General features: G+C 54.2%; 4 protein-coding genes across 8 annotated transcripts; 1 reads left to right on the top strand and 3 right to left on the bottom strand.

Moving 5' to 3' along the window:
* Window positions 1-5292: 5292 nt before the first annotated feature.
* Window positions 5293-10012, bottom strand: RING1 (ring finger protein 1). The gene is made up of 7 exons (XM_007972961.3): window positions 9378-10012; window positions 9118-9257; window positions 8221-8381; window positions 7877-8092; window positions 6460-6849; window positions 6006-6279; window positions 5293-5711 (listed from the first exon to the last, which is right to left on the bottom strand). Exons 2-7 carry the CDS (start codon window positions 9193-9195, stop codon window positions 5610-5612), a joined length of 1221 nt encoding a protein of 406 aa, XP_007971152.1. The 5' UTR covers window positions 9196-9257; window positions 9378-10012; the 3' UTR covers window positions 5293-5609.
* Window positions 10013-11192: 1180 nt separating this feature from the next.
* HSD17B8 (hydroxysteroid 17-beta dehydrogenase 8) lies at window positions 11193-13496 on the bottom strand. 3 transcript variants are annotated; one of them, XM_007972969.3, is made up of 9 exons: window positions 13294-13496; window positions 12891-13108; window positions 12664-12780; window positions 12462-12554; window positions 12279-12364; window positions 12092-12176; window positions 11846-11888; window positions 11573-11647; window positions 11193-11385 (listed from the first exon to the last, which is right to left on the bottom strand). In XM_007972969.3, exons 1-9 carry the CDS (start codon window positions 13343-13345, stop codon window positions 11369-11371), a joined length of 786 nt encoding a protein of 261 aa, XP_007971160.1. In that variant the 5' UTR covers window positions 13346-13496; the 3' UTR covers window positions 11193-11368. The 3 variants fall into 3 exon arrangements, 2 of the variants coding, with proteins under 2 accessions (XP_007971160.1, XP_072862005.1); XR_012089138.1 differs by lacking the exon at window positions 11193-11385 and having other exon boundaries at window positions 11574-11647; window positions 11742-11888; XM_073005904.1 differs by lacking the exon at window positions 11193-11385 and having other exon boundaries at window positions 11585-11647; window positions 11787-11888.
* Window positions 13497-13611: 115 nt separating this feature from the next.
* On the bottom strand, window positions 13612-17222 carry SLC39A7 (solute carrier family 39 member 7). 2 transcript variants are annotated; one of them, XM_007972967.3, is made up of 8 exons: window positions 17107-17222; window positions 16386-16800; window positions 16129-16297; window positions 15917-15970; window positions 15615-15779; window positions 15342-15482; window positions 14937-15133; window positions 13612-14503 (listed from the first exon to the last, which is right to left on the bottom strand). In XM_007972967.3, exons 2-8 carry the CDS (start codon window positions 16794-16796, stop codon window positions 14231-14233), a joined length of 1410 nt encoding a protein of 469 aa, XP_007971158.1. In that variant the 5' UTR covers window positions 16797-16800; window positions 17107-17222; the 3' UTR covers window positions 13612-14230. The 2 variants fall into 2 exon arrangements, with proteins under 2 accessions (XP_007971158.1, XP_007971155.1); XM_007972964.3 differs by having other exon boundaries at window positions 16386-17179.
* A 145-nt stretch (window positions 17223-17367) lies between these two features.
* RXRB (retinoid X receptor beta) lies at window positions 17368-24414 on the top strand. Of its 2 annotated transcripts, none has more exons than XM_007972963.3 (10): window positions 17368-17802; window positions 18617-18864; window positions 19565-19721; window positions 20093-20272; window positions 21399-21571; window positions 21968-22097; window positions 22302-22434; window positions 22550-22641; window positions 22954-23059; window positions 23174-24414. In XM_007972963.3, exons 1-10 carry the CDS (start codon window positions 17568-17570, stop codon window positions 23319-23321), a joined length of 1602 nt encoding a protein of 533 aa, XP_007971154.1. In that variant the 5' UTR covers window positions 17368-17567; the 3' UTR covers window positions 23322-24414. The 2 variants fall into 2 exon arrangements, with proteins under 2 accessions (XP_007971154.1, XP_007971153.1); XM_007972962.3 differs by having other exon boundaries at window positions 22538-22641.
* Window positions 24415-24535: the final 121 nt, after the last annotated feature.

Here is a 24535-nt window from a genome sequence, read left to right as displayed (position 1 = left end):
GAGGTCAGGTTAAGGACTTGGGTCTTTAACCTAAGATCAATGGAAAACCACTGAATAGGTAGGTTTAAGGAGGCGACTGAAACAATCAGATTTGCATTTTTAAAGGATCCCTCTTAGGTGTGCATCATATTGTAGAGAAGGCCATTCCCAGCCTCTTCACCTACTGCAGCGATTCAGAGAAGGCCACATGGTCCACATGGTGGCTAGCTCAGGGATGTGGAGGGTTGAAAACGAGTGGACAGACTTGAGATATATTAGAGCAGATAAAATGGATAGGACTAGGTGCTGGATTAAATATTGAGATGCTCATTCTAAACCACCCCTACGTCAAATCCTTGGAAGGCAGGGGCCATGTCACATGACTATGATACCCAGGTCCCAGAACAACTCCTGACACATGGTAGACTCAAAACACACTTCCTGAAAGGGTGGAAATGATTAGCAGTCTCTCAGGTAATCCTTTGACCTCTAAGGGTATTTAATTTCTTCCAGCATGTGTCAATAATCAACCTCCTTGGTACATCATAGGGAGAAATATTGCTGAGTTCCAAAGAATACACTCTGGGCAAGTTAATACAAGAATAAGGTCTCACTTATCCTATAACATGAAGAGTAACAGTAAACTTATAAGAACAAGGCCTGGTGAAGCAAGGAGTAGGCACAGGAAGATGGCTCATCAAATAGGGGTGCTGGGTGTAGTGTGAACACCTGAGGCAGGAAGAACCCAGCAGCCCTCGGGGAGAACCCAGCAGCCTCTAGGGGTAGGGTGGGAAGAGTTGGGGGTCTAGGATTTGATGGTAGGGGGTTGTCATGGAGATCTCTGGAGATTAAGTTATCTATTTTTTTTTCTATTTTTATTTTTATAAAAGAACCCTTAAGGGCATTTTTTTTTTCTTTGTTTGTTTTGTTTGGAGATAGAGGTTCACTCTATCTCCCAGGCTGGAGTGGAGTGGCGTGATCTCGGCCACTGCAAACTCCACCTCCCAGGTTCAAGTGATTTTCATGCCTTAACCTCCGGAGTATCTGGGATTACAGGCATAGGCTACCACGCCTTGCTAATTTTTGTGTTTTTTGTACAGCTAGCGTTTTGCTATGTTGGTCAGGCCAGCCTTGAACTCTTGGCTTCAAGTAATCCACCTACCTTGGCCTCCCAAAGTGTCAGAATTACAGCCATGAGCCATCATGTCCAACCTAAGCTCTCTCTTTAAAATGATCCTTCAAGAAAGTCCCAAGGAGTCTAACCCATCCACGACAACAGCAGGTCTGAGACAGCCTGGTGAAATTTCTCCGATGAAGGACAGTAGATGGAAAAGTGCCCCAGGACCTCTTATTTATATAAAAAGACCAAAATTTTTTAAGACACTTAAAAGTATGGATTCTTTTCTAAGAAACAGAGGAAACTTTTCCTGGCCTGCGAGCTCCCTCAGGTATTGGCACTTTGGTCTAGAGTGAAGTGGACCTGGGCATTCCAGCTTTGAGTGGGTTCAGGGGAGACACTCAAGCTACCACTTACGGTTACTCTGAAGGTCACTGTGGCTGGGGGTGGGTGGAGCTCTGCTCTGTTATGCTTCCCATAGGTGGGGGAAGTCTGTCTCTGAGGCTGCCCTGCCACACTCATAGAGGTTGCAGGCTGGGGGCAGTGATGCAGCCACAGGGGCTCTGATTCCCTGCCTCCCCACTGTGTTCATCTCTTTCCTCCCCATATATGAGGCCTGGTGTCACGGCAGGTGGGTGTTCCAAGTGAAACCACAGTCACAGAGGCAAGCAGTAGAGCCTGTCCCTGATGTGGCCCTGGTGATGCTGCACCAGACTGGGGCTGTATCAGAAACCGTGCCTGTAGCCTTTGCTTCTGCAGACTTGCTGGTGCTGCACCGGCCCTGAGCAATGTCCAAAGCCCTTGCCTCACTGGTCACTGTGATGGGGACGCCCCCAGGTATGGTTCTGCTGCTGGTGTTACAGGTTGGAGTGGGGGCCAGCACCCTCATCTACCACAAGAAGGCTCAGGTGGCACAGACATAAAGGCTGCTTGCCTGTGTGTAGAGTGGCAGGCTGCAGCAGGCTGGAGCTCTGGGGAGAGGCCCTTGCCACGCTGGCAGCAGTGATTGGGTTTAGGCAGGTGTGTGCTGCAGTGCTGGGCCAGGTGTGAGCTGTGGCAAGAGCTGTGGCCACACTTTCTGCAGGAATAGGGCCTATCACCTGTGTGAAAGTGTTCATACAGGTCCAGGTGGGCCCCTTGGCTGAAGCACTTCCTATATTAGGGGGAGGGGAAGGGTCCCTTGTCCAGGCTGTGTAGAGAGAGGTGAGAGCAGTGGGAAGAGACTCCACATTCCAGGCAGGAAATTTGAGTGGATTTGTGGGTGGAGATGGGGGTCCCTGGTAGAGGAGTTGGGGAAGGGTCAGTTGTGACAGCTGGCGGGTAAAGGAGTGCCGTAGGAGGTAGAGGGCTGGGTCTGTCCTCTCTTCTCCTCCTCCTCTTCCTTTGCTCCCAGCCTGCAGGGAGAGGGGAAAGAGGTGAGAGCAGCATGGGGGAGGAGGAAGCAGAGGAGACAGAGGTGGGAGAGGAGAGGCTAAGCCCCACACCCAACTGGCGGTTTCAGCGGTGCCTCCCTCCTCGCTGAGGTGGACTGTGAAGGTGGAAAATCCCAGAGTACAGCCTCCTGTGAGCAACTTACCAGGGCGTTGAGGGCTGCCAGGCAAGGACAGGGCCCTCAGAGTTAGGCCTTGCCTGGGCAGGGGTCTCCTGGGGGAACCTTTCCTCAGGCCCCTGAGGCTCTGGGCTCCAGAGCTCAGCTTCTGCGTTCAGATACACGGTCTGCTCTGCTTTGGAGACTGGGAAGCCTGAGAGAGGTAAAATCGTGCTGGGTGGTAGGTAGGGTAGGGAGAGGGAGCTTCCCCGCATCTCCCTCACCCACTGCAGAAAGGCTTCTCTGTTTCCTTCCCCAGCCCAGTCCCACCTCCTCTGTGAGGCTGCTCCTAACCTCCCCACTGGCCCACAGTGATCCTCCTGCTTGGGAGTACAGAGCCCCCCGCACGGGCCCTTTGCCATTCTTTATACTATAAGGCAAGGCGGTAACATTTTGTGGGGCATCTTCTGCAGTGTCCTCAGCCTTGTGAGAACATCAGAAGCACACGGAGGTTTGGGAAAATGCAACTGCTGGCCCCACCTCCAGTTTCTCAAACAGCCGATCTGAGGTGGGGCCCAAGAATTTGCATTTCTAACAAGTTCCCAGGCGATGCTGATGCTGCTAGTCTGGGATCCACAATAGGAGACCCACTGATCTGCTAGGCATGTAACTTTACTTGTATTATCTCTAAATTCTCAGGGCAACCTGTTATTCTCCCCCATTTTGCAGGTGAAGAAACAGAGGGAAGACCCAGTGCCTTGTGCAAGGTCGCTCAGTTTCTAAGTGGCAGAGCTGATTTGAACCCAGGTTTGTCTGACTCTAATACTGTATCGACCCTCCTTTCTCTACCCTGTTCCTCTGCATTGTCAACTATTCCACATGTATCTTGTTCCTCAACAAAATAGTAACGTTTTCTTTTGCACACTTTGTATCTCTCACCTTGCCTGACCCAGTAACCCAGGCTTGATCCAGAGGGACTGAAGGCCTTGGAAAGGAAATGCCCCGGTGGAGCCAGGATGGAAACGGGTTCCTGTGTGTCTCCCACATGGTGTTACCTAAATATACAGCCATGTCTGTGAGGTTCAGTCACGGGGGTAGGAGGGCGAAAGAGCACTCGCACCAGGCGGTGGGGGTGAGGGGGGCACGAAAGGAAATGTGATAGAGAGGGGGGCGTGTGGGGCCAAGGTGAAGGCTGGGGACCCGGGAGGGGGCAGGCTGTTTCAGAGTGAAGGCGGGGCGGCCAGCAGAGACAGAGAAGAGGCTGCCGGGTGGTTAGGGCTGGGGAGGACAAGGAGGGTGAGGACAATCCCAGCAGCTCTTGGAGCCAGAAGTCAGGTTAACTCCAGACTTTCGGCTTCCACTTCGGTGTCTCACCCGACTCCTCCCCACCTGCTTCTCTACCCTGAAACTCCAGGAACAACACCCATCTGCCTCCCACTACAACTTCCCCTTATACCATTCACCTCCTGGATGCTTGGGGTCCGGGAGGAGGGGAGTCAGGATCACGGGTTCCAGGGAAGTGGGTGTAGAAAGGGGCTCCTAGGAGGGTAGAAGTGGGTGTTGTCTGCTTCTGCAGGCAAGGGACCAGCCAGGCCAACTGGTCCGCAGTATTTGCTGGGGCTGGAGGACGCCCACCTGTATCTGCGGGATTGAGGGTACTGGGGAGGAGGCCGAACAAACAAGAAATCGCAAGGGTGGAGAAGGGAGCCATCGGATCGGCGGGTGGGCCGCCCAGCTGCGGAACTGGGAGGGCCAAGCGGGCTTTAGAGGGAAACACGACTGGCTCCTCTGCCAGTGAGACAGAGAACTGAGTAAGGGGGAGGAATCTGGGGACGGAGGGGCTGGGGGTACCGAGAGCAGAGGAAACAGGAAGTGAGGGGCAGAGAGGTTGCGGGTGGTGGAAGGAACAGCAGTCGGTTCTGGAGAGGCGGTTCATCTGCCCCGAATCCCTGCACTGCCTCGGACCGGGAGTGCAGTCGTGCGCCCCTGTCCCCTCAGCCTCAGGCTTGGTGCCCAGCCCCGCTCGAGGAACTGGAGGCTGGTAAGGCAGCCGCGGCTTTCCTTGATGCCCCCAGTCCTCTGCTCTCAGCCGCTGCCTGGAGGAGCACAGAACTACAGTTCCCGGGCGGCCCTCCCTCCGCTCAGCCCTGCCGCCCGGCGGGCAAAGGCTGTGCACTCGCACTCCTAGTCCGCAGCCCAGCCTGCCCTTTTTTGGGAGGTGGCCCGGGGACCGGGATGTGGAACAGGGAGCTCCTCCGCAGCCCTCCCCACCTTCCTCCCTCTTTCCAGCTATAGAAACCAGCTGCTCGCAGTGACTTCCAAACATCACGGTCCTTCCCACATCTACAAACATCCCTTTCTCTTTTGAGCCATTTTCCTGCTTTCCCTTTAGTCTTGAAACCCTGGATTTCAGCCTGGGCGACTCAAGTTTTAGGGGAAGTTTGGGGTCCGACTTGGCACCTGTTTTTTATCCTGTCTTCCAGCTTCATAGATGGTTCCTATTTTCATACATATTTGCTAATTTGGAGTTTCCGACGACATATCATGAATAACCCGACATTTTCTCCCCATTTGCAACGCTGATTTTACATTATTTCTAGGCCTCCCTCCCCAATCTATTTCCTTTTTTCTTCTACACTCCTGATAAACAGACACACAGAACTGCAGGTTTCAAAGAGGAAAAAAGCACGTTTGTTGTTGGTAGGAGGGCGTGAAGGGGAGGGTTCTTCACCTTCTCCAACACGTTGTATAGATGGGAAGTTGCAGGGCAATAGAAAAGGCAGCAGATGGGGGCGTGTTTTGCCCCACTCTGTACAATATAGAAGAATCTCATATAGATACTTTGTATAAAAGCCACGTGTCCTCATTTGTGTCCTCTTGTTGGCGGGCTGGGCTGGGGATACTGGGGGACAAAGAAGCTGGGGTGATGGACCAGGACACAGGGATACCCCATGGTCCCCTTCCTCTGGCTGTCCCCTGGTGGGGTCACTTTGGATCCTTGGTGGGAGCATAGCACAGCTCCAGTGGCCGGGACACCTTCCAGAATTTCTCATTCACCAGCTCCAGGGTCAGGGAGCCATTCAACGTCTGAGGAGGGAGTAAAAGGGGGAGGGGAGGAAAAGAGAGAAGAAAGTTGGAGAAGATGGAAAAGGAAATGAATGAGAGGCAAAAGGTGGAAGGGAGGAAGAAAGAAATAAAAAAGGAATAATAAAAGGGATGGGGCAAAAAAGGACACGGATGATGGGAAAGGAGAAGGGACATAGAGATGGAGGATATATAGGGGAAGAGTGCTGATGAGTTAGACCAGGCTCATGGTTCTATGTGGCCCAGATCACCCTCCCTCCTCTCCCCTCTTCTACTACTGCCCTCAGAAGCTCTCACCGTGAACGCCCCGCCTCCAGGTGCGATGTAGATGGTGTACTGCTTTTCACTGACGCCCTCCAGGCTGGGCAAAGCAGGCTCCTCAGGACCGTCACCTCCTCCGGCACCCCCGCCCTCCCCGCCACCCCCATCAGGTCCTCCGGTGTCAGAGGCGCCCCCTCCGGGCCCTCCTGGCTCCCCTGCTTCCTGCTGCTGCCTCCGCTCAAGGGCAATGCGCAGGGCCAAGTACTTGGAGAGGTGGTCCACTGTGGCATTCCCAGTTGTCTTCACATACCTGGAGTGGGAGGGAGGACAGGCTTAGAGCCAGGACGCCTCAGATGGGGACTGGAGGTAGGGGCTTTCCAAAATGGATTCTGGGTTGGGGTAGTATTCTGGGTTTGGGCAAAGCCCACTTCTGATGGAAATCTGTGATCTTTGGTTTCTCAGTGGCTGGGGGAAGGACAGGGCTCCTCACCTAGTCTGGCAGTATTCTCCCTTCTCCACGAGCAGGGGGTGGGGCCGGAACACGAGCTCAATTTCTCCACCTGGCTCTGGGGGGCTGGGGGCCCCAGGAGGGCTTGGGGGCCCCAGCGTTCCCCCTCCCAGAGTCCCTCCCCGGTCACCAGAGTCTTCCGAACCGGCACCCCCACCCACCCCACCAGTGCCGCCTCCCCCTGTCCCTACACTGCTCCCCCCGGCACCCCCTCCACGGGGTCGCTTGGGAGCAGGGCCTGGGGCAGAGTCAGGGGCAGAGTCTGAGCTCACATCTTCTCCATCCCCTTCTCCCTCCCCGGGCTCTCCTTCCCCCCCACTCATCGTTGTGGTCTGATCTGACCCGGGTATCGGCCGCCTCACACGCTGGGCCCTGTAGAAGCAAGTGATTAAGGTTAGGAAGCATCCAGGATAAAGGGCTTAGACTTTAAACTTCAGAGAATTAAGAGATAAGAAAAATCCTCATGATGATACCTAACATTTATTAAACACTAACTGTGTGCTAAGCACTCTAAGTGTTTTGCACCAATCCCCTCACCTAATACAATGAATCCTATGACACAGGTAATTATGTTATCTCTATTTTATGGCTGAGGAAACTGAGGCTTAGAGAGGTTAAGTAACTTGTTAGCGATCATAGGCTGACACCTCTCAAAGTGTGGTAGCAGCACAGACATCCCCTGGGAGCTTGTGAAATGCAGACTCTCGGGCCCAACTGTAGACATACTGAATCAGAGTTTGCATCTGAAGATCTACAGGTAATTTGGATACACATGAAAGACTGAGAGATGCTGGCCTAGGAGGTGATTTAACTTCCAGCAGTATAAATCCAGAGCTTATTCTCAAAATCGCTCTACTGTTCTAACTTCTAGAAAGTCAAGAGGTAAACTGTATTTTTCCTCCTTCTTCTTTTTTTTTTTTTTTTTGAGACTGGGCCTTTTTCTTTCGCCCAGGCTGGAGTGCAGTGGTATGATCATGGTTCACTGCAGCCTCCACTTCCTTCCTAGGCTCAAGGGATCCCCTTACTTCAGCCTCCCAAGTAGGTAGGACTACAGGCATGTGCCACCATGCCCAGCTAAATGTTTAATTTGTTGTAGAGATGAGGTTTCCCTATGTTATTCAAGGTGGTCTCAAACTCCTGGGCTCAAGTGATCCTCCCATCCTCACCTCCCAAAGTGCTGGGATTACAGATGTGAGTCACTGTGCCCAGCCCTATATTTTTCTTAAGAATAGCAGTGCCAGTTGTTTACTAAGAAACTGCAATTTATACCCATGATTTCCAGCCCTAATGATCAGTCTGTGGTCAGCTCTTAGGATGCTGAGGCTTAGAAGCTAGCAGGCAACAAAGACTGATCCACGGACCCATCCCACCACTCCTGCTTCTCTCCTGACCCTCACACCTGTGCATGGCCTGCATTCGTAGCCCCTCCTCAATGCTGGAGCTCAATGCCTGCTGGTTGTGCAGGCGGCTCAGGCGGATAAGCACTCGATCTTGATGGGCCTCATATTCCTCCCGGCTAGGATAGATCTTAGAGATCAGGGCATCAAAGTTGGGGTCTGGCCGTAGGGATCGCTTGGACACCAGCTTCTTTCGGCAGGTAGGACACTCCTTGTTCCTGGGGTAGAAGAAGGGAAGCCCTGAGTGGTCAGTCAAGCGAACTGAAGCCTAAGCTGAACCAAGACCAGTGAGAGGGCCCTAACATTGTACCCCTTCATCTCATCTCAAACATGTCTCTCCTATTACCCGCTCCGTAGGGCTGTGACAATGCAGTCAGAGCAGAATCTGTGGAGGCACTCCTTGGTGGTCATCGTATTCTTCAGCATGTCCAGGCAGATAGGGCACATGAGTTCTGAATGCAGTGACCGAGGGGAAACAGCAATCTCTGTGCCATCCATTATGGCTTCCTGGAGGCATCAGTGAGTAGAGAGGTGGTGTGGGTTAGAGGGAAAGGGGTTTTAGAAACAGCAGCCCATAAAATAAGAGTTTTGAAAAATACAGTGAGAAGGCAGAATCTGGGTACCCACGCTGGTCTCTATTCGAGACAAGAATTTTGAGAAAGAGAAGACTGATGACTTGGAGCAAATGGAGAAAACACAGACTTTAGTGTCCATTAACTAAGAGTAGGAGCTTTGGAATAGGAGGATCTGAGGTAACTAAGTGGCCTAGGAGTGAAGATGGCACAAATCTGTGGCTGGGAAAAACTATTTGACAAAAATTTTTAAAGTCCTGGTGCTACCTGTATTAGAACCCCATAGGGTGCCTGTTAAAAATTCAGATTCTGAGAACCCAATCCACTACTGAATCAGAATGTTGGGGAGCATTAAGCTCTGCTTTTAATAAACTCCCAAGGTGAGTCTTATATGCACTGACTTATAATACTGAATGAGGAACAGGGAAAGTAATTTTTGTGTTTGCGATCTTTCAAATGAAGACAATAATACTTGCTCCACCTCTCTGGCAGGACTGTTTGGAGGATTAAATGAGGTAAATGCGAAGTGCTTTGGAAAGATTAAGGTGATTCAAAGATAGGGCCAGGCAGGGCAGAATAGAGCAAATTATGGAAAAGAAGCTGTGTGATGGGGTCTGTGGATGGAGGGGTTTGCGGGAGGGGGTAAGCCTGAAAGGGAGAATGCCTGTCACCTGCGGGGTCCGGTGCAGCTCATACAGACTCAGTTCCCACGTTTTGCTGGCATTCTGGGCATTCGCCGGCGTCGTCATGGTGACCGGGCACAGACCCCCCCCCCACCAGGGCTCTACAGCCGAGGAGGAGGCGAGGAAGGCTGGGGGTGGGGGAAAGGGGAGGAGGGCGTTAGGGGGGCCGCCCCTCGCGCAGACCCCGCCCCTCCAGAAGCGCCCCTCTCCGCCCCCGCTCCCGCCCCCGCGCCGGCACTGCCCCTCACCCAGCTCCAGCCGTTCGCGCTTCCGCCGCCGCTGCGCCTCTCTCTGGGCCCGGGCTCCTGCGCCAAGTTCGCTGGGTCCGCAACTGCTGCTCAGACAGCAGCTCCCGCCACTGCCGCCGCCATGGCCCGGGCGCTGGGGCCCTACGTCACTTCCGCCTGCTCCTCCGCTACACCCGCCCCCCCGCCGGCGGAGACGTCACCCGCCATTCGCGGCGCGGGTGGGACGGGACGTGGACGCCGAGGTTCTCCCGCCCACGGGACGAGTTCATCCCACGTGAGGATCCTGCGTCCCGGGAGTTCTGCGCCACTTAGGGAACCACGGTCTCCGCCCCCGGCCCAGCACCGTCGCGCGGCCAAGAACCTTAGCCTCGGTTCCCTTCCAGAGGCCCCCACCCGGGGCCTCAGCTCCAGGGGGCGGGGCCTGGAATATCTGGGACCCCAGGAGGGGACAGAGGGTTCGTGAAAAGGGCTACCTCCCCCACTCTGCGTACCCTGGCGACTCTGGGGATCAACCCCCCTTACTTCTCCGTAACCCCCATTCCAGGATTCCGTGGAAAAACGCTGCAAAAGATCCTCTGCCGCTTTTGCCCTCTAGTCCAGAGAACACACCTAGGTCCCGATGTGCTCGGGATTCCCCTTACCACCCTGGGGACTCCCTCCACCCTCCACTTTCGTTCTCCCTAGACCCTCCGACCCGCTCTCCCCCTCGAGGTTTGGGGGCGGCGGCTCGGGACGTCCAGACTCAACTCTCGGCCAGAGCCATAGACTCGAGAATTGCGTTTGGACAATCAGGAGCCGCGGCCCGGGGCGGGGAAGGGAGGGAGGCGCACGGGAGGAACGGGAGGAATGGAGACACCACGCGGAAACAGGGACACACACAAGATGGGGCTCCCACTGGGGAGTGGGGGTGCGCGTGTGGGTGGGGTACACAGGGTCAGAATGTCTGGAGTGGGAAGTGGGCAGAAGCCTCTTCCAGGACTCTAAAGTAAACGAAGGGGATGGGGAGGAAAGAGAAGAGGAAGGGGCAGAGCGATCCCCATTGAGTGTAGGGAATGAGAGGGATACGGAGCGAGGGGGTAGGGGGCAGTTAGAGACCCTGATGGGCGTCTTGTCCCCGCCCGAGCTGAGGCTCCCGGACTTGGGCTGCGGCTGCCAGGGGGTGGCCTGTCTCTGGGACAAGGCAGCAGTGGGTGCCCTCGCCCCCCACCCCAGTTCCCCCCTACTTCCCTGTCCTCTCCTTCAGTCCGTGGCCAGTCCTTATGTGGGCGCCAGAGTCGATTAGCGCAGACCCCCCTCCCCTTCCTCCTCCTCTTTCCAACCCCCTCCCTCCTGCTCTCTCCAGCCCCTTTCATCGGCTGGTTCATTCCCCTAATCCTGGCCCCCTCCCCTAATCCCCCCCATCCGACCCCAGGCCGGCTGCAGCTATTGTAAGGTGGAGAGAAAGGGGAGGGGGGGACTCAGAGAAAGGAGAGGGGTGGGGGAGGGCCACCTGTTCCAAGACCCCCTTTCAAGGCCAGACTGGACACCAAGATGAGGCCATGAACAAATCAACCTTGGGGACCATAAGAACCCAGGGAGTTGGGGGGAGGGGACTGGTGCAGCAGAACCAGTGGAAAGGGGTGATGCAGAAACCCCTCCCTCCAAAAAGACCCGGAGTGTCACGCATACACAGTGACACACACTCTTTCCTCTCACACCCGGCGGCGGGGGTTGCCCTGGGAGACCAGGCAGTGAAAGGGAACAATCCTTCGGGAAAGGGAAAGGAGGGGGAGGTGGGGAAGGGTCTGAGGGCTTGGACACAAGAAGAACCGGAGGTGGCAGGGAAGAGGATTTGGAATTTATTAGGGTCACAAGCACCCCTGCTTCCCATATTCAGCATTCCTGAGCCATACACTGCCACCCCTTTTGTAGCCTGGGAACTTAGAGTCCTCATCAGCAGGAGGCCAGGCAGAGTGATGGGGGGTGAGCAGAGTCCAGGGTGCTTGAGGCAGTTACATGAAAAGACCTCCTGGGAGGGGCAGAAACATTTGGACAGATGCATGGGTGGAGAGACAAATGGGCTAGGGGGTGCCCACTTTTGTCCCTGGCCTTGGGGACCTCTGCCCTTCCCGTGGCTCCAGACTCCCTTTACTTGCTTTCTCATATAGTCTGGGTTCTACTTCTCTGCCCTGTCCCTCCCCATGCTGGCCTCATACCAGTGACTTCCACTGAGGCCCCTGTGATGTATCCACTGTCTTCAGATGCCAAGAATGCGACCACATCTGCCACATCTACGAGAATGGTGGGGAGAGGGCAGAATCCTGCTCACTCCTATAGACCCAAAATAGCTATAATCTCCCACCAAAGACATCCCTCCCTACAAACCTCTCCACAGACACCAACCACCAGTCCCGTAGAAAATCCCAAAACCTTGGGGATCTCTTCATTCAGGCCCCCTTCCCAGGGACTCCTCTCCATTCAGTGCTCACCCTCAGGGTCCCCCAAGTATCCCATCGGGATCATTTCAGTAATCTGTAAGGAAATACTCATGTGGGTGAAAGCTGCTTTTATGGATTTTTTTGAAGACTGAGTCTGTGACCCTTTTTTGTTTTCATTCCTCATACATTCATTGAATATTTAATGTTTGCCAGGAACTGTGCCCAGTATTCTCTCTCTGTGAAGCCCAGAGAGATGGAGTCTCTGAATGCTTCTGCCCTCCACCCACAGCCTCCTACCTTGTCCACCACTTTCTGTGGCACTTTCTGTGTCATGGGTGTTGCAATGAACCCTGGGAGGACAGAGTTACAGCGGATCCCATGTCTGTGGGAAGGAGAGTGGCTGCTGATTCTGGAGAAGGCTGAATGCTGGTCCCTCCTTCAGACCCCCCAGGTGCTCCCCAGCACCCTCAAGCATCTGACCAACCGTCCAAGCTCCCGGGCTGCAGTCTGGGTCAGCCCAATCACTCCAGCCTTGGATGCTACATAGTTTGTCTGCCCCATGTTCCCCACCTATAGGTGAGTCAGAGATGTGGAATGAGTCAGGAGTCTCAAGGAGGAGTTCTCTCTATGCCACTTGGCTGACTGACCTCGTCCAACTCAACCTGACCTTTCCTGTGATGCTACTGATGTTGATGATGGAACCACGACAACCACTGGACACCAGGGCTTGTGCTGCAGCCTGAGTGACTAGGAAGGTACCCTGGCGGGAAAGGGTAACAAGGGAGAAAAGATCAGCTGCGGTGACAGCCCTCCTTCAGCTCCCTCTCCAGGCTAAGGGGGCCAAAAGTAGCAGGTTCAGAGATCGCCACCTTGAGGTTGACAGCTATGACTTTGTCCCAGTCATCCTCAGACATGTGCAGCAGAAACTCATCCTGGGTGATGCCCGCACAGGACACAACGACAGATGGTGGGCGAGAAAAGCAGGCCTATGGGAGGGGGAAGTTACGCATCAAAAAACCCCCCCAAAGAGCCGGGGCAGTGGAGGTAATATTAGAGCTATTAGAGCTTTAGAGGGGGAAGGTAGCCTGGCGTTCACCTGCACTTGTTCCAGCAGGCGCCTGGCGGCTCTGGCCTCAGACACGTCAGCCTGGAAGGCAGCGTGGTTCCCTCGGGGCGGCCCCTCCTTGTTCCCTGGCCCGCCCAGCAGCCGCACCGTCTCCTGTGCCGCTGCCCCGTCCAGGTCGCAGGCAGCTACGGTGGCCCCCTCTCCGGCCAGGCGTACACTGACTGCTCGGCCGATGCCGCTCCCCGCACCTGAGGTAGGACAGAACACGCCGGACCGGGCAAGGGGAGGAGGCGGCAGAGATCAGAGGTCACAGGGCAGAAAGTTAGTAAAATGTGGATAAGGGGTCAGAGGTCACAGCAGCCGCGGACTCCAAGGGCAAGCCCCTGACATCACTCCAACACCCCAAACCGCCCCAGGAGAGAACCCCCTCAACCTGTGACCAAGGCCAGTGCGGAGCGGAGCCGGTTCTGGAGCTGAGACGCCATTGCGGCCTGTGGGTGGGTGGGAACCCCAGCACTAAGCCAATCCCAGCGCAGAGGGGGGTGTGGCCAGGGCAAAGCCGGGGCCAATCAAAGACCCGCCAGCCTTAGGCCATCTGTGGCCACCAGCGGAGGCCGACCTCCCACTGCGGGGGCGTGGCCAGACACTGCTGCTTAGGGGCCCCGGGTGCGGAGAAGACAGGGGGCCCAATTCCCCCCAAAAAGACAAAGACAGGGGGCCCAATTCCCCCCAAAAAGACAAAGACTGCATGTAGGGCGGAAGATCGGAGGACTTTATTTCCGGTTGCCACCCCTCCCCCTCGAGTCAAACAGTGATATAAAAGGAATAGAAACAAAAAAAATCAGGCCATGAGATTACCAACTAACCCTCTCCCACCCCCATCCCCCGGAATCACTCCCAAATTAGGACACATGATTGATGTCTGATGTTTATCCCCGACTCCTCCTGTTACCCTCTCTGTCCAGGACTCTGGTCTTCTCTGAAGCCTTCACCGACTGGTGGGAGAAAGGGAACTGGACCTTGGAGAACTTTCTGTATAGCAACTTGGTTCTCCGAGAACAGGTGGGGTAGGGGACACCAGGTAAGCTGCCATCACCCCCTCTCCCTTCCAACCTTCTTCATGGCCCCATTTAGCCTTCCAAACGCAACATGGTCAAGAGGTGCCCAACACTATCATCCCTCTGGCCTCTCATTCTCACTGCTCCAGCCTCTAAGACTGCCAGCCCTTGAAGGCCCTAATGCCAAAGTAACCATTCTCCCAATCTACAGTTCCTTCCTTGGCAGATGTCCCTGGCCAGGGTCCCCAACCTCTACACACCACTGACCTGGAGTTAGGGGTAGAAGTTTGGGGCAGGAGTTTATCCCACGCCTCACTCGAGATGGGCAATCAGCACCATCATGACAACTCCCCCCAGCAGCCCCAGCACCTCCAGAAGTGACTGCAATGGTGATGCCTCCCTCAGCAGCTCGGGCAACACAGACACTGTTGCTACGTAGATAAAGCCACCTGCAGTAAATGGCAGGACCCAGCCAGGACCTGCACCACCTGCAACTTCACTGCCCACTGCTCCTCCTTCAGTGAGAAGGGCACAGGCTGTGCCTGCCAGTGCCCCTACTGCTGTCAATAGTTGCAGACGCATTGCCTGATGGGCAGAAAAGAGAAAAACGCACTCACCAATAGCTAAAGATTATCAGTGGTTTAGAAGTGGCTGGTGGGATATAGGTATAGGGGACATGGATTTGGAAACTAAACATCAAAGTAAAAAGAGAGGAGGGGGCAGTCTAGAATAGACAATTTCTGAAAAATTTTAGCCATTAGAGGTCCTTTCCAGACTTTCTGATTGAGTAGGTGTGTGTATTTAAGACTCCACTAAACCATTCAGATGGTTTATAGACCACAGTTTAAGAAATACTGAGCTAAAGGACAAAGTAACCAGAACTTCTTCCCCCTCATTTCTAGAGGACTTGTCAATGACAGTATGAATTGTTTGGAACTAATAAGAGGCTGTTTGGGTTTAGGGTGAGTGAGGAGAAATAAAGGGTTTGAGGTAGCTGTGTTTGGCAGACATCACCAACCTGCTTTTTGCTGCAGCCAGACTGGACCAAGATGGCAAAGTCTCCGACCTCATGGGGCACTTCATGTAGCAGGACAGTCATTGTGGTCAGGATCCCTAGCCCCCGACCCCCTCGAAAGGAAGCCCCAATGGCCAGACCATCAGTGAAGTTGTGTGCCAAGTCAGCAGCCAGATTCAGGTACCCTGACACACGCAGATCTTGTACAGGACGAGAAGAGAAAATGATCAGAGGCCTCCATCACCACTTGTTCAGTCTTGGTCAGTTATTCTCACACCTCCCCTCAGAGACCACTTCACACACAGTCTTTTAGTGTTTCCGAGACACCTGCCATTACCCACAGCACATATTCCATGTGATTTGTGATGATGTCCCTTGCCCAAATTTATGACCAACTCTGGCCCTTACCTAAGCCTCTTTTTTCTTCTTCAGCATTCTGAGGTCTCACTGGCCCATCTTTGGGTACCGTGCTCCCTCCTCGCCTCTTCTGAACCCCCCCTGTTTCCTTTTCTTCTTCTTCTGAGCTCTGCTTCTCCTTTGTAGAACGCTCTGAGGGAAGAAAAGAGTTGGTCAGCGTGGAGAACAGATCTTCCAACATGTCCTCTCCCTCCTGAGGGCCGTAAGATGAGGAGATTCTGAGGCAGGCAAGTCAGCTTTCGGGAAAGTTGTTCCTGGGCTCACCTTGTCTTCCATGTCCATGACTTCCATGTGTGTGACTGTGAGCGTGTCCATGTCCATGACTGTGACCATGTCCTCCTTTCACATGTCTCACAAATTTCTCCACAACAAGAAAGGCAACAATTCCACTGAGAACCCACAGTCCCACAGACAGAATGGGGCCCTGGCCTGGGAATGGAGGCATTGAGACATTAAAGGAGATGTGCATTACAGACTCCTCCTCCTCAAGTGCAGGAGGTGAGGAATAGGGAGAGACAGACCTTCCCCAGCACCCCAACTCCCATCCCCATCTGTCTCTTCCTCACCACTGTGGGAGTGTCCATGTCCGTGTTGCTCCAGAGTGTGGTGAGAATGAGGTTCTGGAAGATGGGGGGAAAACCAGATGAGGGAATATCTGACACAAAGGGTGTGTATTTGGGGGAATATCGAAAGGTCAGGGATCATAAAGGAGAAAGAACCCTTTTCCCCCAAAGAACAAAATAGGTTAGATTTGAGGTAGAAGTCAGAGGTTACTTACCAAGAGCATGAGGAATGAGGTGCAGGAAGGCATCTCCCAGGAGCCCACCGGAAGCAAAACTGAGCAAGATCTGAAGTAGAGAGCGATGCCGGGGAGAGTTTGACTCCACGGGGATAAGGAAGAGGACAAAAAATGGAGCTGCTGAGATCAGCACTGTGGCCCCCAGTGCCTGGTGAGGGAGAGTCAGGGTCAAGTACTGTGGTGTTTCCCAACAATCCAGAACCAGCCCCTCTCTCTCCCATCCCCTGGAGACTCACATAAGCCCAGAGAGTGACAGCATCCAGGTCCTGCTTGATGCCTGGAGCCCCAGACTCCCCATAGCCTCCATGGCTATGCTCATGGTCATGTCCATGTCCTCTGTGGTAGAGGCTCTCATGGGAGTGGCCATGGCTATGGCCATGGTGTAAATCCTCATGTGAATGTCCATGGTCGTGACCGTGGGTATGTCCATGCCAGATGCTCTCGTGAGTGTGGCCATGGCCATGGGCATGGCTGTGTCCATGGTGGAAATCTTCATGTGAGTGCCTGTGACTGTGGCCATGGAAGTCCTCTTGCAGATCGTCGTGCAGGTCGTCATGACCCGCGAGTCCAGCCACCAGAAGCCCCAAGGCCGCCCAGGTCAGCAGTCCCACGGCCACCCAGTGGGGGGCCCCCAGCCCTCTGGCCATCACGCTGACCAGAGGGACAGAGACAGTGACTCCACTTGACTCAACTCTATACCTACACAGGGTCAGCTTTACTCCAATAGCGCCCTCCGTCCACCTCTATGGGCCGCTCTCCCATTCCCTTAAGTTCCCACCTACCTACATTGTTCCCAAGACTAGTTCTCTTTATCCCGAACCCCCTCCCGGATGTAGGGCCCTGGGACACTAGTCTTTCACCAGCCACTTTACAGACTCTCTGGGCCCTCGTCTCTATGACTCATTAGGTAAGGAAAAGGCCTGGAAAGGATGGTAGAGAAAAACAGAGAATTCTCACCAGCTCCGGGATCCTCTCCTTTCCCGGTTTGCTCGGACGTGGCAGTCCCGCCTTTAGCTCCCGCGAGAACAGGAAGTTCCGTTCCACCTTCGTCCTAATGCCTTTACCAATATGGCGGCACTCTGGTAGCGACGAGTCCATCCTGCACTGATGCGCATGCGCGAGTGTGGAGGTTATTTGAGGGGAGGGTGGGCGAGGCGGGCTAACAGGCCGGAGGAGACCGCCTCCTCGGTTTCCAACTAGACGAGGGGGCGGGAACTCGCGCCGAGACTTCCCGTCTGTACAAAGATGGCTGCCACATTGGCGCTGTCATTTTGGTACAGAGCAGAGCGACGGGCTTAATTCTACCCAATCCAGGCCAGAGTCTTTCTCTCAGGGGCTTCCTCGTGCTCAGCTACTCCTCCGATCAACCCCTGGGAATCCCTGGGAGGTTTTCGGTATCCCTACTCTCAGCCAGGGATATGTCTTGGGCCGCTCGCCCGCCCTTCCTCCCTCAGCGGCATGCCGCAGGGCAGTGTGGGCCGGTGGGGGTGCGAAAAGAAATGCATTGTGGGGTCGCGTCCCGGTGGCGGCGGCGACGGCCCTGGCTGGATCCCGCAGCGGCGGCGGCGGCGGCGGTGGCAGGCGGAGAACAACAAACCCCGGAGCCGGAGCCGGGGGAGGCTGGACGGGACGGGATGGGCGACAGCGGGCGGGGTGAGTGTCCCAGCAGAAGGGCAGGCGAGCCAGTAACCGCGTTATCTGCAACCCCTCCCCCACACCCTCCTCTGATTTTCCTGGCGCTCCCGCCCCCTTGTTTGTAAACACGCGTCCCCTCCCTCCCGAGGTCCTTAGCACCCTCCTCCCCGGGGCGGGGCGGGGAAGGGGAGCTTCCGCCCTCCTAACCGTGACCGCTGGAGGCCTTGGGCACCGGAGGTCGCGGGCGTGGGAAGGGCACGATTCCTCTTAAGCTTCAGGACTTTGGGCGTTTAAAGGCAGATCTTGCGTCGTAGGAGGGGTCTCTCCCGCCTATCTCTTTCCCCTGCACGCTCTGGCTACCTGGCTTTACGCTGGAAATAGAGGGGCTCGATGGTCTACCCCACGTGTTGCCCCACCCACGAGACAGGTGTGGCTTTAGGATGACCTGGTATTCAAATAGATCGGTTGGAAAATTTTCCTCACCTGAACTATCCTCCTCTCCTTGTCACCTCCCTCCTCTCACCACAATGAGGAGTTATGCTGTGTTTTTTTAGCCAGTCAAATATAGCAGTGGGGGGTTGTATATCAATTTTAGTGACACTAATGTTTATTAATAAGTTCTGATAACCCACTACCATCGGACCAGCCGGAGTTACACTGTTGTTTGACAGCAGGGTGTCTCTGGACTTGGGGATGGGTGGAGTGGGCTGGGCCCGGAACGGTGGGGTATTAGAGAATTAAAGTCTCTAGTTGGATGTTTGAAGACTCATTTTCTTTTTTTGTCTCTTCTGTCTCTTTTGTGTTTGTGTACGTGTACATACCCCTCCCTAAGACTCCCGAAGCCCAGACAGCTCCTCCCCAAATCCCCTTCCCCAGGGAGTCCCTCCCCCTTCTCCTCCTGGACCACCCCTAACCCCTTCAACAGCTCCATCCCTTGGAGGCTCTGGGGCCCCACCCCCACCTCCGATGCCACCCCCGCCACTGGGCTCTCCCTTTCCAGTCATCAGTTCTTCCATGGGGTCCCCTGGTCTGCCCCCTCCAGCTCCCCCAGGATTCTCCGGGCCTGTCAGCAGCCCCCAGGTGAGAGGTTGTGACCAACTTACCGCCTGGCCACTTTCGTTTTCTTGTTTTCCTTGTAACCGAGGATCCGTATGTGAACTTCCCCATGGCCCATTGACCTTCCAATTCTCTAATCTTGTCAGGCCTGTGGTCTTTGTGAGACCCCTTGCCTTTCCTGAGGTGACTGATCTTTCAGTGCATGCTTCCTCCCCTAAAAGAACCCTAATATTCTTTGTTTTTGTGTGTGCGTGTTTTGTTTTGTTTTGTTTTTTGAGATGGAGTCTTGCTCTGTTGCCCAGGCTGGAGTGCAGTGGCACGATCTCGGCTCACTGCAACCTCTGCCTCCTGGGTTCAAGCGATTCTCCTGCCTCAGCCTCCTGGGTATCTGGGATTACAGGTGCCTACCACCACGCCCAGCTAATTCTGATATTCTTGATGTCCTTTTCATCTATCAGTGATTTTCTGCCCTTTTGGCCCCATCTGCTTTCCCAAGACACCTGCCCTTCAGGGTCACTGTGTTGCACAATTTTGGGGGGCCTGTTTATTCTCTTTGGGGTTGTGCTCCAGGGATGGCCCTTCACATAGACTGCAGTGTAAATGGCGCCCTCCGGAATGTGCACTGCAGGGCCTTGCTTAGTGGTAGGGAATGATTTCCATCACTTCTGTGAGATTCTCCTTCCCAACAAGTCTTCCTGTGACTTCCCTATTTCCCCCATCCCAGATTAACTCAACAGTGTCACTCCCTGGGGGTGGGTCTGGCCCCCCTGAAGACGTGAAGCCACCAGTCTTAGGGGTCCGGGGCCTGCACTGTCCACCCCCTCCAGGTGGCCCTGGGGCTGGCAAACGGCTATGTGCAATCTGCGGGGACAGAAGCTCAGGTATGGGGCTCAGAGGATGAACAGAGAGGGAGAGACTGGGCCATGTATCATCACCTGTGGGATTCCCAGGGCTTATGGGGTTTGGTCAGAGCAAGTGACCTGGGGGAGGCTTGATGAGAGTAAAGAAGCTGAAGCTGAGATGTAGGATGCGATTGGGGGGAAGGTCAGAGGGAAAAGGGAGTGCCTGTAGGGTTTCTGAACGGTAGGGAGACTGGGACTGGATCATTACTCAGCTCCTGGTTCCCTATCTCTGTATTTGGCAAACGGAGAGGACTTAAACTTTAAGTTTTGCTAGGGGGAGATTGGAAAGAGACTAAATGGTGAAGCTGTCTCCATGCAACCTTCTTAATGCTCCTCCTGTTTCCCTGTAGGCAAACACTACGGGGTTTACAGCTGTGAGGGTTGCAAGGGCTTCTTCAAACGCACCATCCGCAAGGACCTTACATACTCTTGCCGGGACAACAAAGACTGCACAGTGGACAAGCGCCAGCGGAACCGCTGTCAGTACTGCCGCTATCAGAAGTGCCTGGCCACTGGCATGAAGAGGGAGGGTAAGGACCTGCCCTACCCAGGTGTCTTACTCTTCTCCCCATCCCACTCAGACTGTGTACGTCTCTGGAAGGCTGGACTGTTCTGTCTCCTCTAGAGGGCGATATTTGATTTCTCTCTCCCTTTGCAGCTCTCCTCCCTGTTACCCTGTTCTGGCCCTTCAGTTTCCTTCTTAATGATTAGGCCTCTGTGGCCTGCACCTATGACCCCTCCCTAGACTGGTCCTAGGATAGAATAACTTTTCCTTACCCATGATGGGCTGTCTCCCCATTTCTAACCTAAGTAGTTCCTCCTCTCTTTGATTCCATGGACCTTCTGTGGTCTCTGTTTCCTGTTATCTGTGGTCTTTCCTCTAACTCCTGGGACTCTGACACTCTTAAGCTTACAGACTTTACTGAAGACCTCAGGGCTTCCCTTCCTTCTCCATCTTATCTTCTTAAGTCAGATTCCTAGGATTCTGAGAGACCCTTTAGAGTGCATCTTGATCAAAACGCCCACTTTAGAGAAGATGAGCCTGAGGCTTGGCTTTCCCAAGGTCATGCAACAAAGGAGTGGCAGGCAGGTTTGGGATCAGAACCCACATCTCTGAAGACCTAGGCCAGTGCTCCTTTCACTGCCTATTTGTTGAGTAAGAAGAGCACAAGATTTGCACTCGGACACACTTAGATTAAGTTGTATGACCTGCTATGTAGTATATGAATTTAAGCAAACTAATCTCTTTGAATCCCAAGTTCTTCATCTTTAAAAATGAGAATAAATGCTTCCAGCATCATTATGATAATTGAATAAATGTTAAAATGTGCTTAGCATGTTTCTTGGCATATTTTATTTAAAAAAAATTTTTTTTTCAATCAGCTTTCTCAGGCATGTTTTTTAACCATGTAGTAGGCTCTCCATTTAAATTCCTCCCTAACTCTTTTACCTACCTCACCTTTCCAGACTGACTGATCTGCCCTTTTATAACCCTTGCTTCAGGGCTGCCCCCAGTCCACCCTTTCTAGTGACTTCCCCATTCATATAAATATCTCCCAAGGGCCATGAGATCCTGATGAGGCCAAGTATATTTGTGGAACCCCTTCATGGATGGCTGCTGATTTTCCATTTTTTCTCTCCCGCTTCCCCATGCAGCGGTACAGGAGGAGCGTCAGCGGGGAAAGGACAAGGATGGGGATGGGGAGGGGGCTGGGGGAGCCCCCGAGGAGATGCCTGTGGACAGGATCCTGGAGGCAGAGCTTGCTGTGGAGCAGAAGAGTGACCAGGGCGTTGAGGGTCCTGGGGGAACCGGGGGTAGCGGCAGCAGCGTGAGTGTTGGGGTCAATCCACTCTCCTTGGTGATGGGGGTTGGGGGAGGCAGTCTAGGTCTGTTCTATATCCTCTCCCCCTCCTTTCCCCTCATAACCTTCCTAACACTACTTGGGACTGGAAGTGCTGCCAAACAAGGTCTTTCAAACCTCTGAGGTGGATGTGATAGCTCCTTCTGTCTCCAATCCCCAAACAACCCACTGGCAGAACCACAGGCATGTCCCAAATAAATAATTGTTTGCACGAATGCCAGGAGAGAAGCCTGACTTACAGGGATTGGTTTGGATGGGGCTCACAGGAAGACTATATGTAAGGACGGGTTGTCAAAAGCCTCTTACAAGGGGCTCCCAGCGTATCTCGAAATCTTCCATAACTCTTACCCCTGTCCCCTGCAGCCAAATGACCCCGTGACTAACATCTGTCAGGCAGCTGACAAACAGCTATTCACGCTTGTTGAGTGGGCGAAGAGGATCCCACACTTTTCCTCCTTGCCTCTGGATGATCAGGTCATATTGCTGCGGGCAGGTCAGTGACCTTGGATCCCTTTGACCTCTTGACATTTGACCCCTCTTTGACTTCCCAACCTTTAGTGACCCCAGTGGCCTTACCTTGTGTACTCAGGGAGCCAAACTTGCTGACCTCGCCACCTCTTTTCTCCTTTTCTTCTACTGATGTGCTTTGAATCCCTTGGCCTGATTTCTGGCTCCTGACCCTTGCTGCCCCACCCAGGCTGGAATGAGCTCCTCATTGCCTCCTTCTCCCACCGATCCATTGATGTTCGAGATGGCATCCTCCTTGCCACAGGTCTTCATGTGCACCGCAACTCAGCCCATTCGGCAGGAGTAGGAGCCATCTTTGATCGGTCAGTGGCCCTCGGCTAGGCTGGCATGTAGATAGAGGGGGTGGGGCTATAGGCTGGTCCGTGTCCAAGGCTGGCTGAGCTGTGACCTTTGAGTGACCTGCAGGTCCCTCTCCAGGGTGCTGACAGAGCTAGTGTCCAAAATGCGTGACATGAGGATGGACAAGACAGAGCTTGGCTGCCTGAGGGCAATCATTCTGTTTAATCCAGGTAAGAGGAGGATTACCTTTGTCTCTCAAGGCCAAGGCAACCTTGGAGCCTCCTCTTCTCCGAGACTCCTAAGTTACCCAGCTATCCCCCTCAGTAAGACCCTCAACCTGGAAATCTCCCAACTGGCCAAGGAAAAACCCACATCCACGGATCCATCCCACAAACCCAGTGGGCCCTGCTTCCCTTGCCAGGCCTCTGGTAAAGGGCAAGCAAATGCAGCCCAAAAGGGGCATCCTGTGACTGACATCCACACGGCCATCCTGATTTGGTTTGTCTTCATTTCTCTTCCTCCTCTCTTCCCTGCCATCCCAGATGCCAAGGGCCTCTCCAACCCTAGTGAGGTGGAGGTCCTGCGGGAGAAAGTGTATGCATCACTGGAGACCTACTGCAAACAGAAGTACCCTGAGCAGCAGGGACGGTGAGATGGGGCTGGGGGCACTGAGGCTCCCTTGGGAGTGGGGAGTGCTATGAGGATGTATTTAGGGCCCGTGTGCTTCCAGCTCTCAATCCCCCTCTCCCACCTCCACTCCAGGTTTGCCAAGCTGCTGCTACGTCTTCCTGCCCTCCGGTCCATTGGCCTTAAGTGTCTAGAGCATCTGTTTTTCTTCAAGCTCATTGGTGACACCCCCATCGACACCTTTCTCATGGAGATGCTTGAGGCTCCCCATCAACTGGCCTGAGCTCAGACCCTGACGTGGTGCTTCTCACACTGGAGGAGCACACATCCGAGAGGGACTCCAAGCCCTGGGGCAGGGTGGGGGGCCATGTTCCCAGAACCTTGATGGGGTGAGAAGTACAGGGCAGAACCAAGAACATAAACCCTCCAAGGGATCTGCTTGATATCCCAAGTTGGAAGGGACCCCAGATCCCTGTGAAGACTGGTTGTGTCCCTTCAGTGGCCTTGAGTCTCTGAATTTGTCGGGGTCTCCCGTGATTTGGGGTGATTTCTCACCCTCTGTCCTTCCCCCAGCACAAAGCACTGGCCCTGCCTCCAGGACCTTGCTTCCTTCTCATCTTGCCTCATTTTGCTTCCCATCTGAAGAGTGGAAATGGGGAACTCCCCCAGAGGTGGATATTGGGGGGCAGGCCCCCCAAACTGATGGACATGAGAGTAGGGCCTGACAGGCCTTCCTCTTCTCAAACCTGGCAGATGGGGGCCTCTCTGGAAGAGGGAGGGGCCCTGTTACTGTCCAGAGTCTCTTTTTACACTTCACCTCCTTCTGCAGTCAGACTGAAATATAAAAAAGGTGGTGGTGGTGGTGAAGGGGCTGGTGGAGATGTATGAACCTATCTGCTATTTTTAATTTCCTCTGAGGATAGAGACTTGCAGTTAGACTCAAAGAAGTACTGTACTTTCCCAGGTTGACTAAGAAATGCCAGTGGTGGAGGTGGGTGTTTGGGAAAGGCAGGGCCCTGAAATGGCCTGTCTCTAGGGCTCTCCAAGCACTAGCCTTCCCAGCTTTCCTCCTCCCCATCTCTTCCTGTCTAACTTGGGGAAGGGGCCTGGGCTGTGAGGACAGGGCCCCCACAGGGGATGTTTTCCTGAGTGTAGTCCCGGAGGCCTTCCCTTCACTGCTCTCCTCCAGCCCTGGGCACATAGTATAGGCTGGGGACACAGGAGCCTGGCCTGAGAATTGAGGGGAGGTGGCCAGCCCGCAGAGGTGGGGTGCCGGGGCTGCATGATTTTTGCCCTGCGTCCTTTCTCTTTGGGGCTCCTTTCCCCTCTCACTCATACATAAAATCGCTTTCAAATTAAAATCGCTGTTTTCTGGACTGAGGTGACTGTATGAGGATGGGCAGCACCGTTTCGGGCTTGGGGGGGTATCCGGTTGGGAGCTCCGGACGCGATCCCTGGACGCCGCCACCGAGGTTCCCTGGGGCCCAAGAGGTGGAC

The sequence above is a fragment of the Chlorocebus sabaeus genome, chromosome 17 (genome assembly GCF_047675955.1).
Source record: "Chlorocebus sabaeus isolate Y175 chromosome 17, mChlSab1.0.hap1, whole genome shotgun sequence".
NCBI lineage: Eukaryota > Metazoa > Chordata > Mammalia > Primates > Cercopithecidae > Chlorocebus > Chlorocebus sabaeus.
The sequence above is the reverse complement of the archived record's forward strand: the minus strand, read 5'-3'. Positions and strand labels throughout refer to the sequence as shown.

Excerpts from the sequence above, each read along its gene's own strand:
- RING1 (XM_007972961.3), bottom strand. The coding sequence starts at position 9,195 with ATGACGACGCCGGCGAATGCCCAGAATGCCAGCAAAACGTGGGAACTG. Across the intron at positions 6,850-7,876 it reads CGAATGCAGGCCATGCACAG|GGCCCAGCGTGTGAGGCGGC; the intron begins GTGTGAGGGTCA and ends TTGCTTCTACAG. Across the intron at positions 6,280-6,459 it reads GGAGAATACTGCCAGACTAG|GTATGTGAAGACAACTGGGA; the intron begins GTGAGGAGCCCT and ends CTCCCACTCCAG.
- HSD17B8 (XM_007972969.3), bottom strand. The coding sequence starts at position 13,345 with ATGGCGTCTCAGCTCCAGAACCGGCTCCGCTCCGCACTGGCCTTGGTC. Across the intron at positions 12,365-12,461 it reads TCAGTAGCATCACAGGAAAG|GTGGGGAACATGGGGCAGAC; the intron begins GTCAGGTTGAGT and ends ACTCACCTATAG. Across the intron at positions 11,648-11,845 it reads ATACTTGGGGGACCCTGAGG|ATGTGGCAGATGTGGTCGCA; the intron begins GTGAGCACTGAA and ends CCATTCTCGTAG.
- SLC39A7 (XM_007972967.3), bottom strand. The coding sequence starts at position 16,796 with ATGGCCAGAGGGCTGGGGGCCCCCCACTGGGTGGCCGTGGGACTGCTG. Across the intron at positions 16,298-16,385 it reads CTGTCACTCTCTGGGCTTAT|GCACTGGGGGCCACAGTGCT; the intron begins GTGAGTCTCCAG and ends CTCCCTCACCAG. Across the intron at positions 15,134-15,341 it reads AGAAGAAAAAAGAGGCTTAG|ATCTGCGTGTGTCAGGGTAC; the intron begins GTAAGGGCCAGA and ends GTCCTGTACAAG.
- RXRB (XM_007972962.3), top strand. The coding sequence starts at position 17,568 with ATGTCTTGGGCCGCTCGCCCGCCCTTCCTCCCTCAGCGGCATGCCGCA. Across the intron at positions 17,803-18,616 it reads GATGGGCGACAGCGGGCGGG|ACTCCCGAAGCCCAGACAGC; the intron begins GTGAGTGTCCCA and ends CCCCTCCCTAAG. Across the intron at positions 22,098-22,301 it reads GGTCATATTGCTGCGGGCAG|GCTGGAATGAGCTCCTCATT; the intron begins GTCAGTGACCTT and ends TGCCCCACCCAG.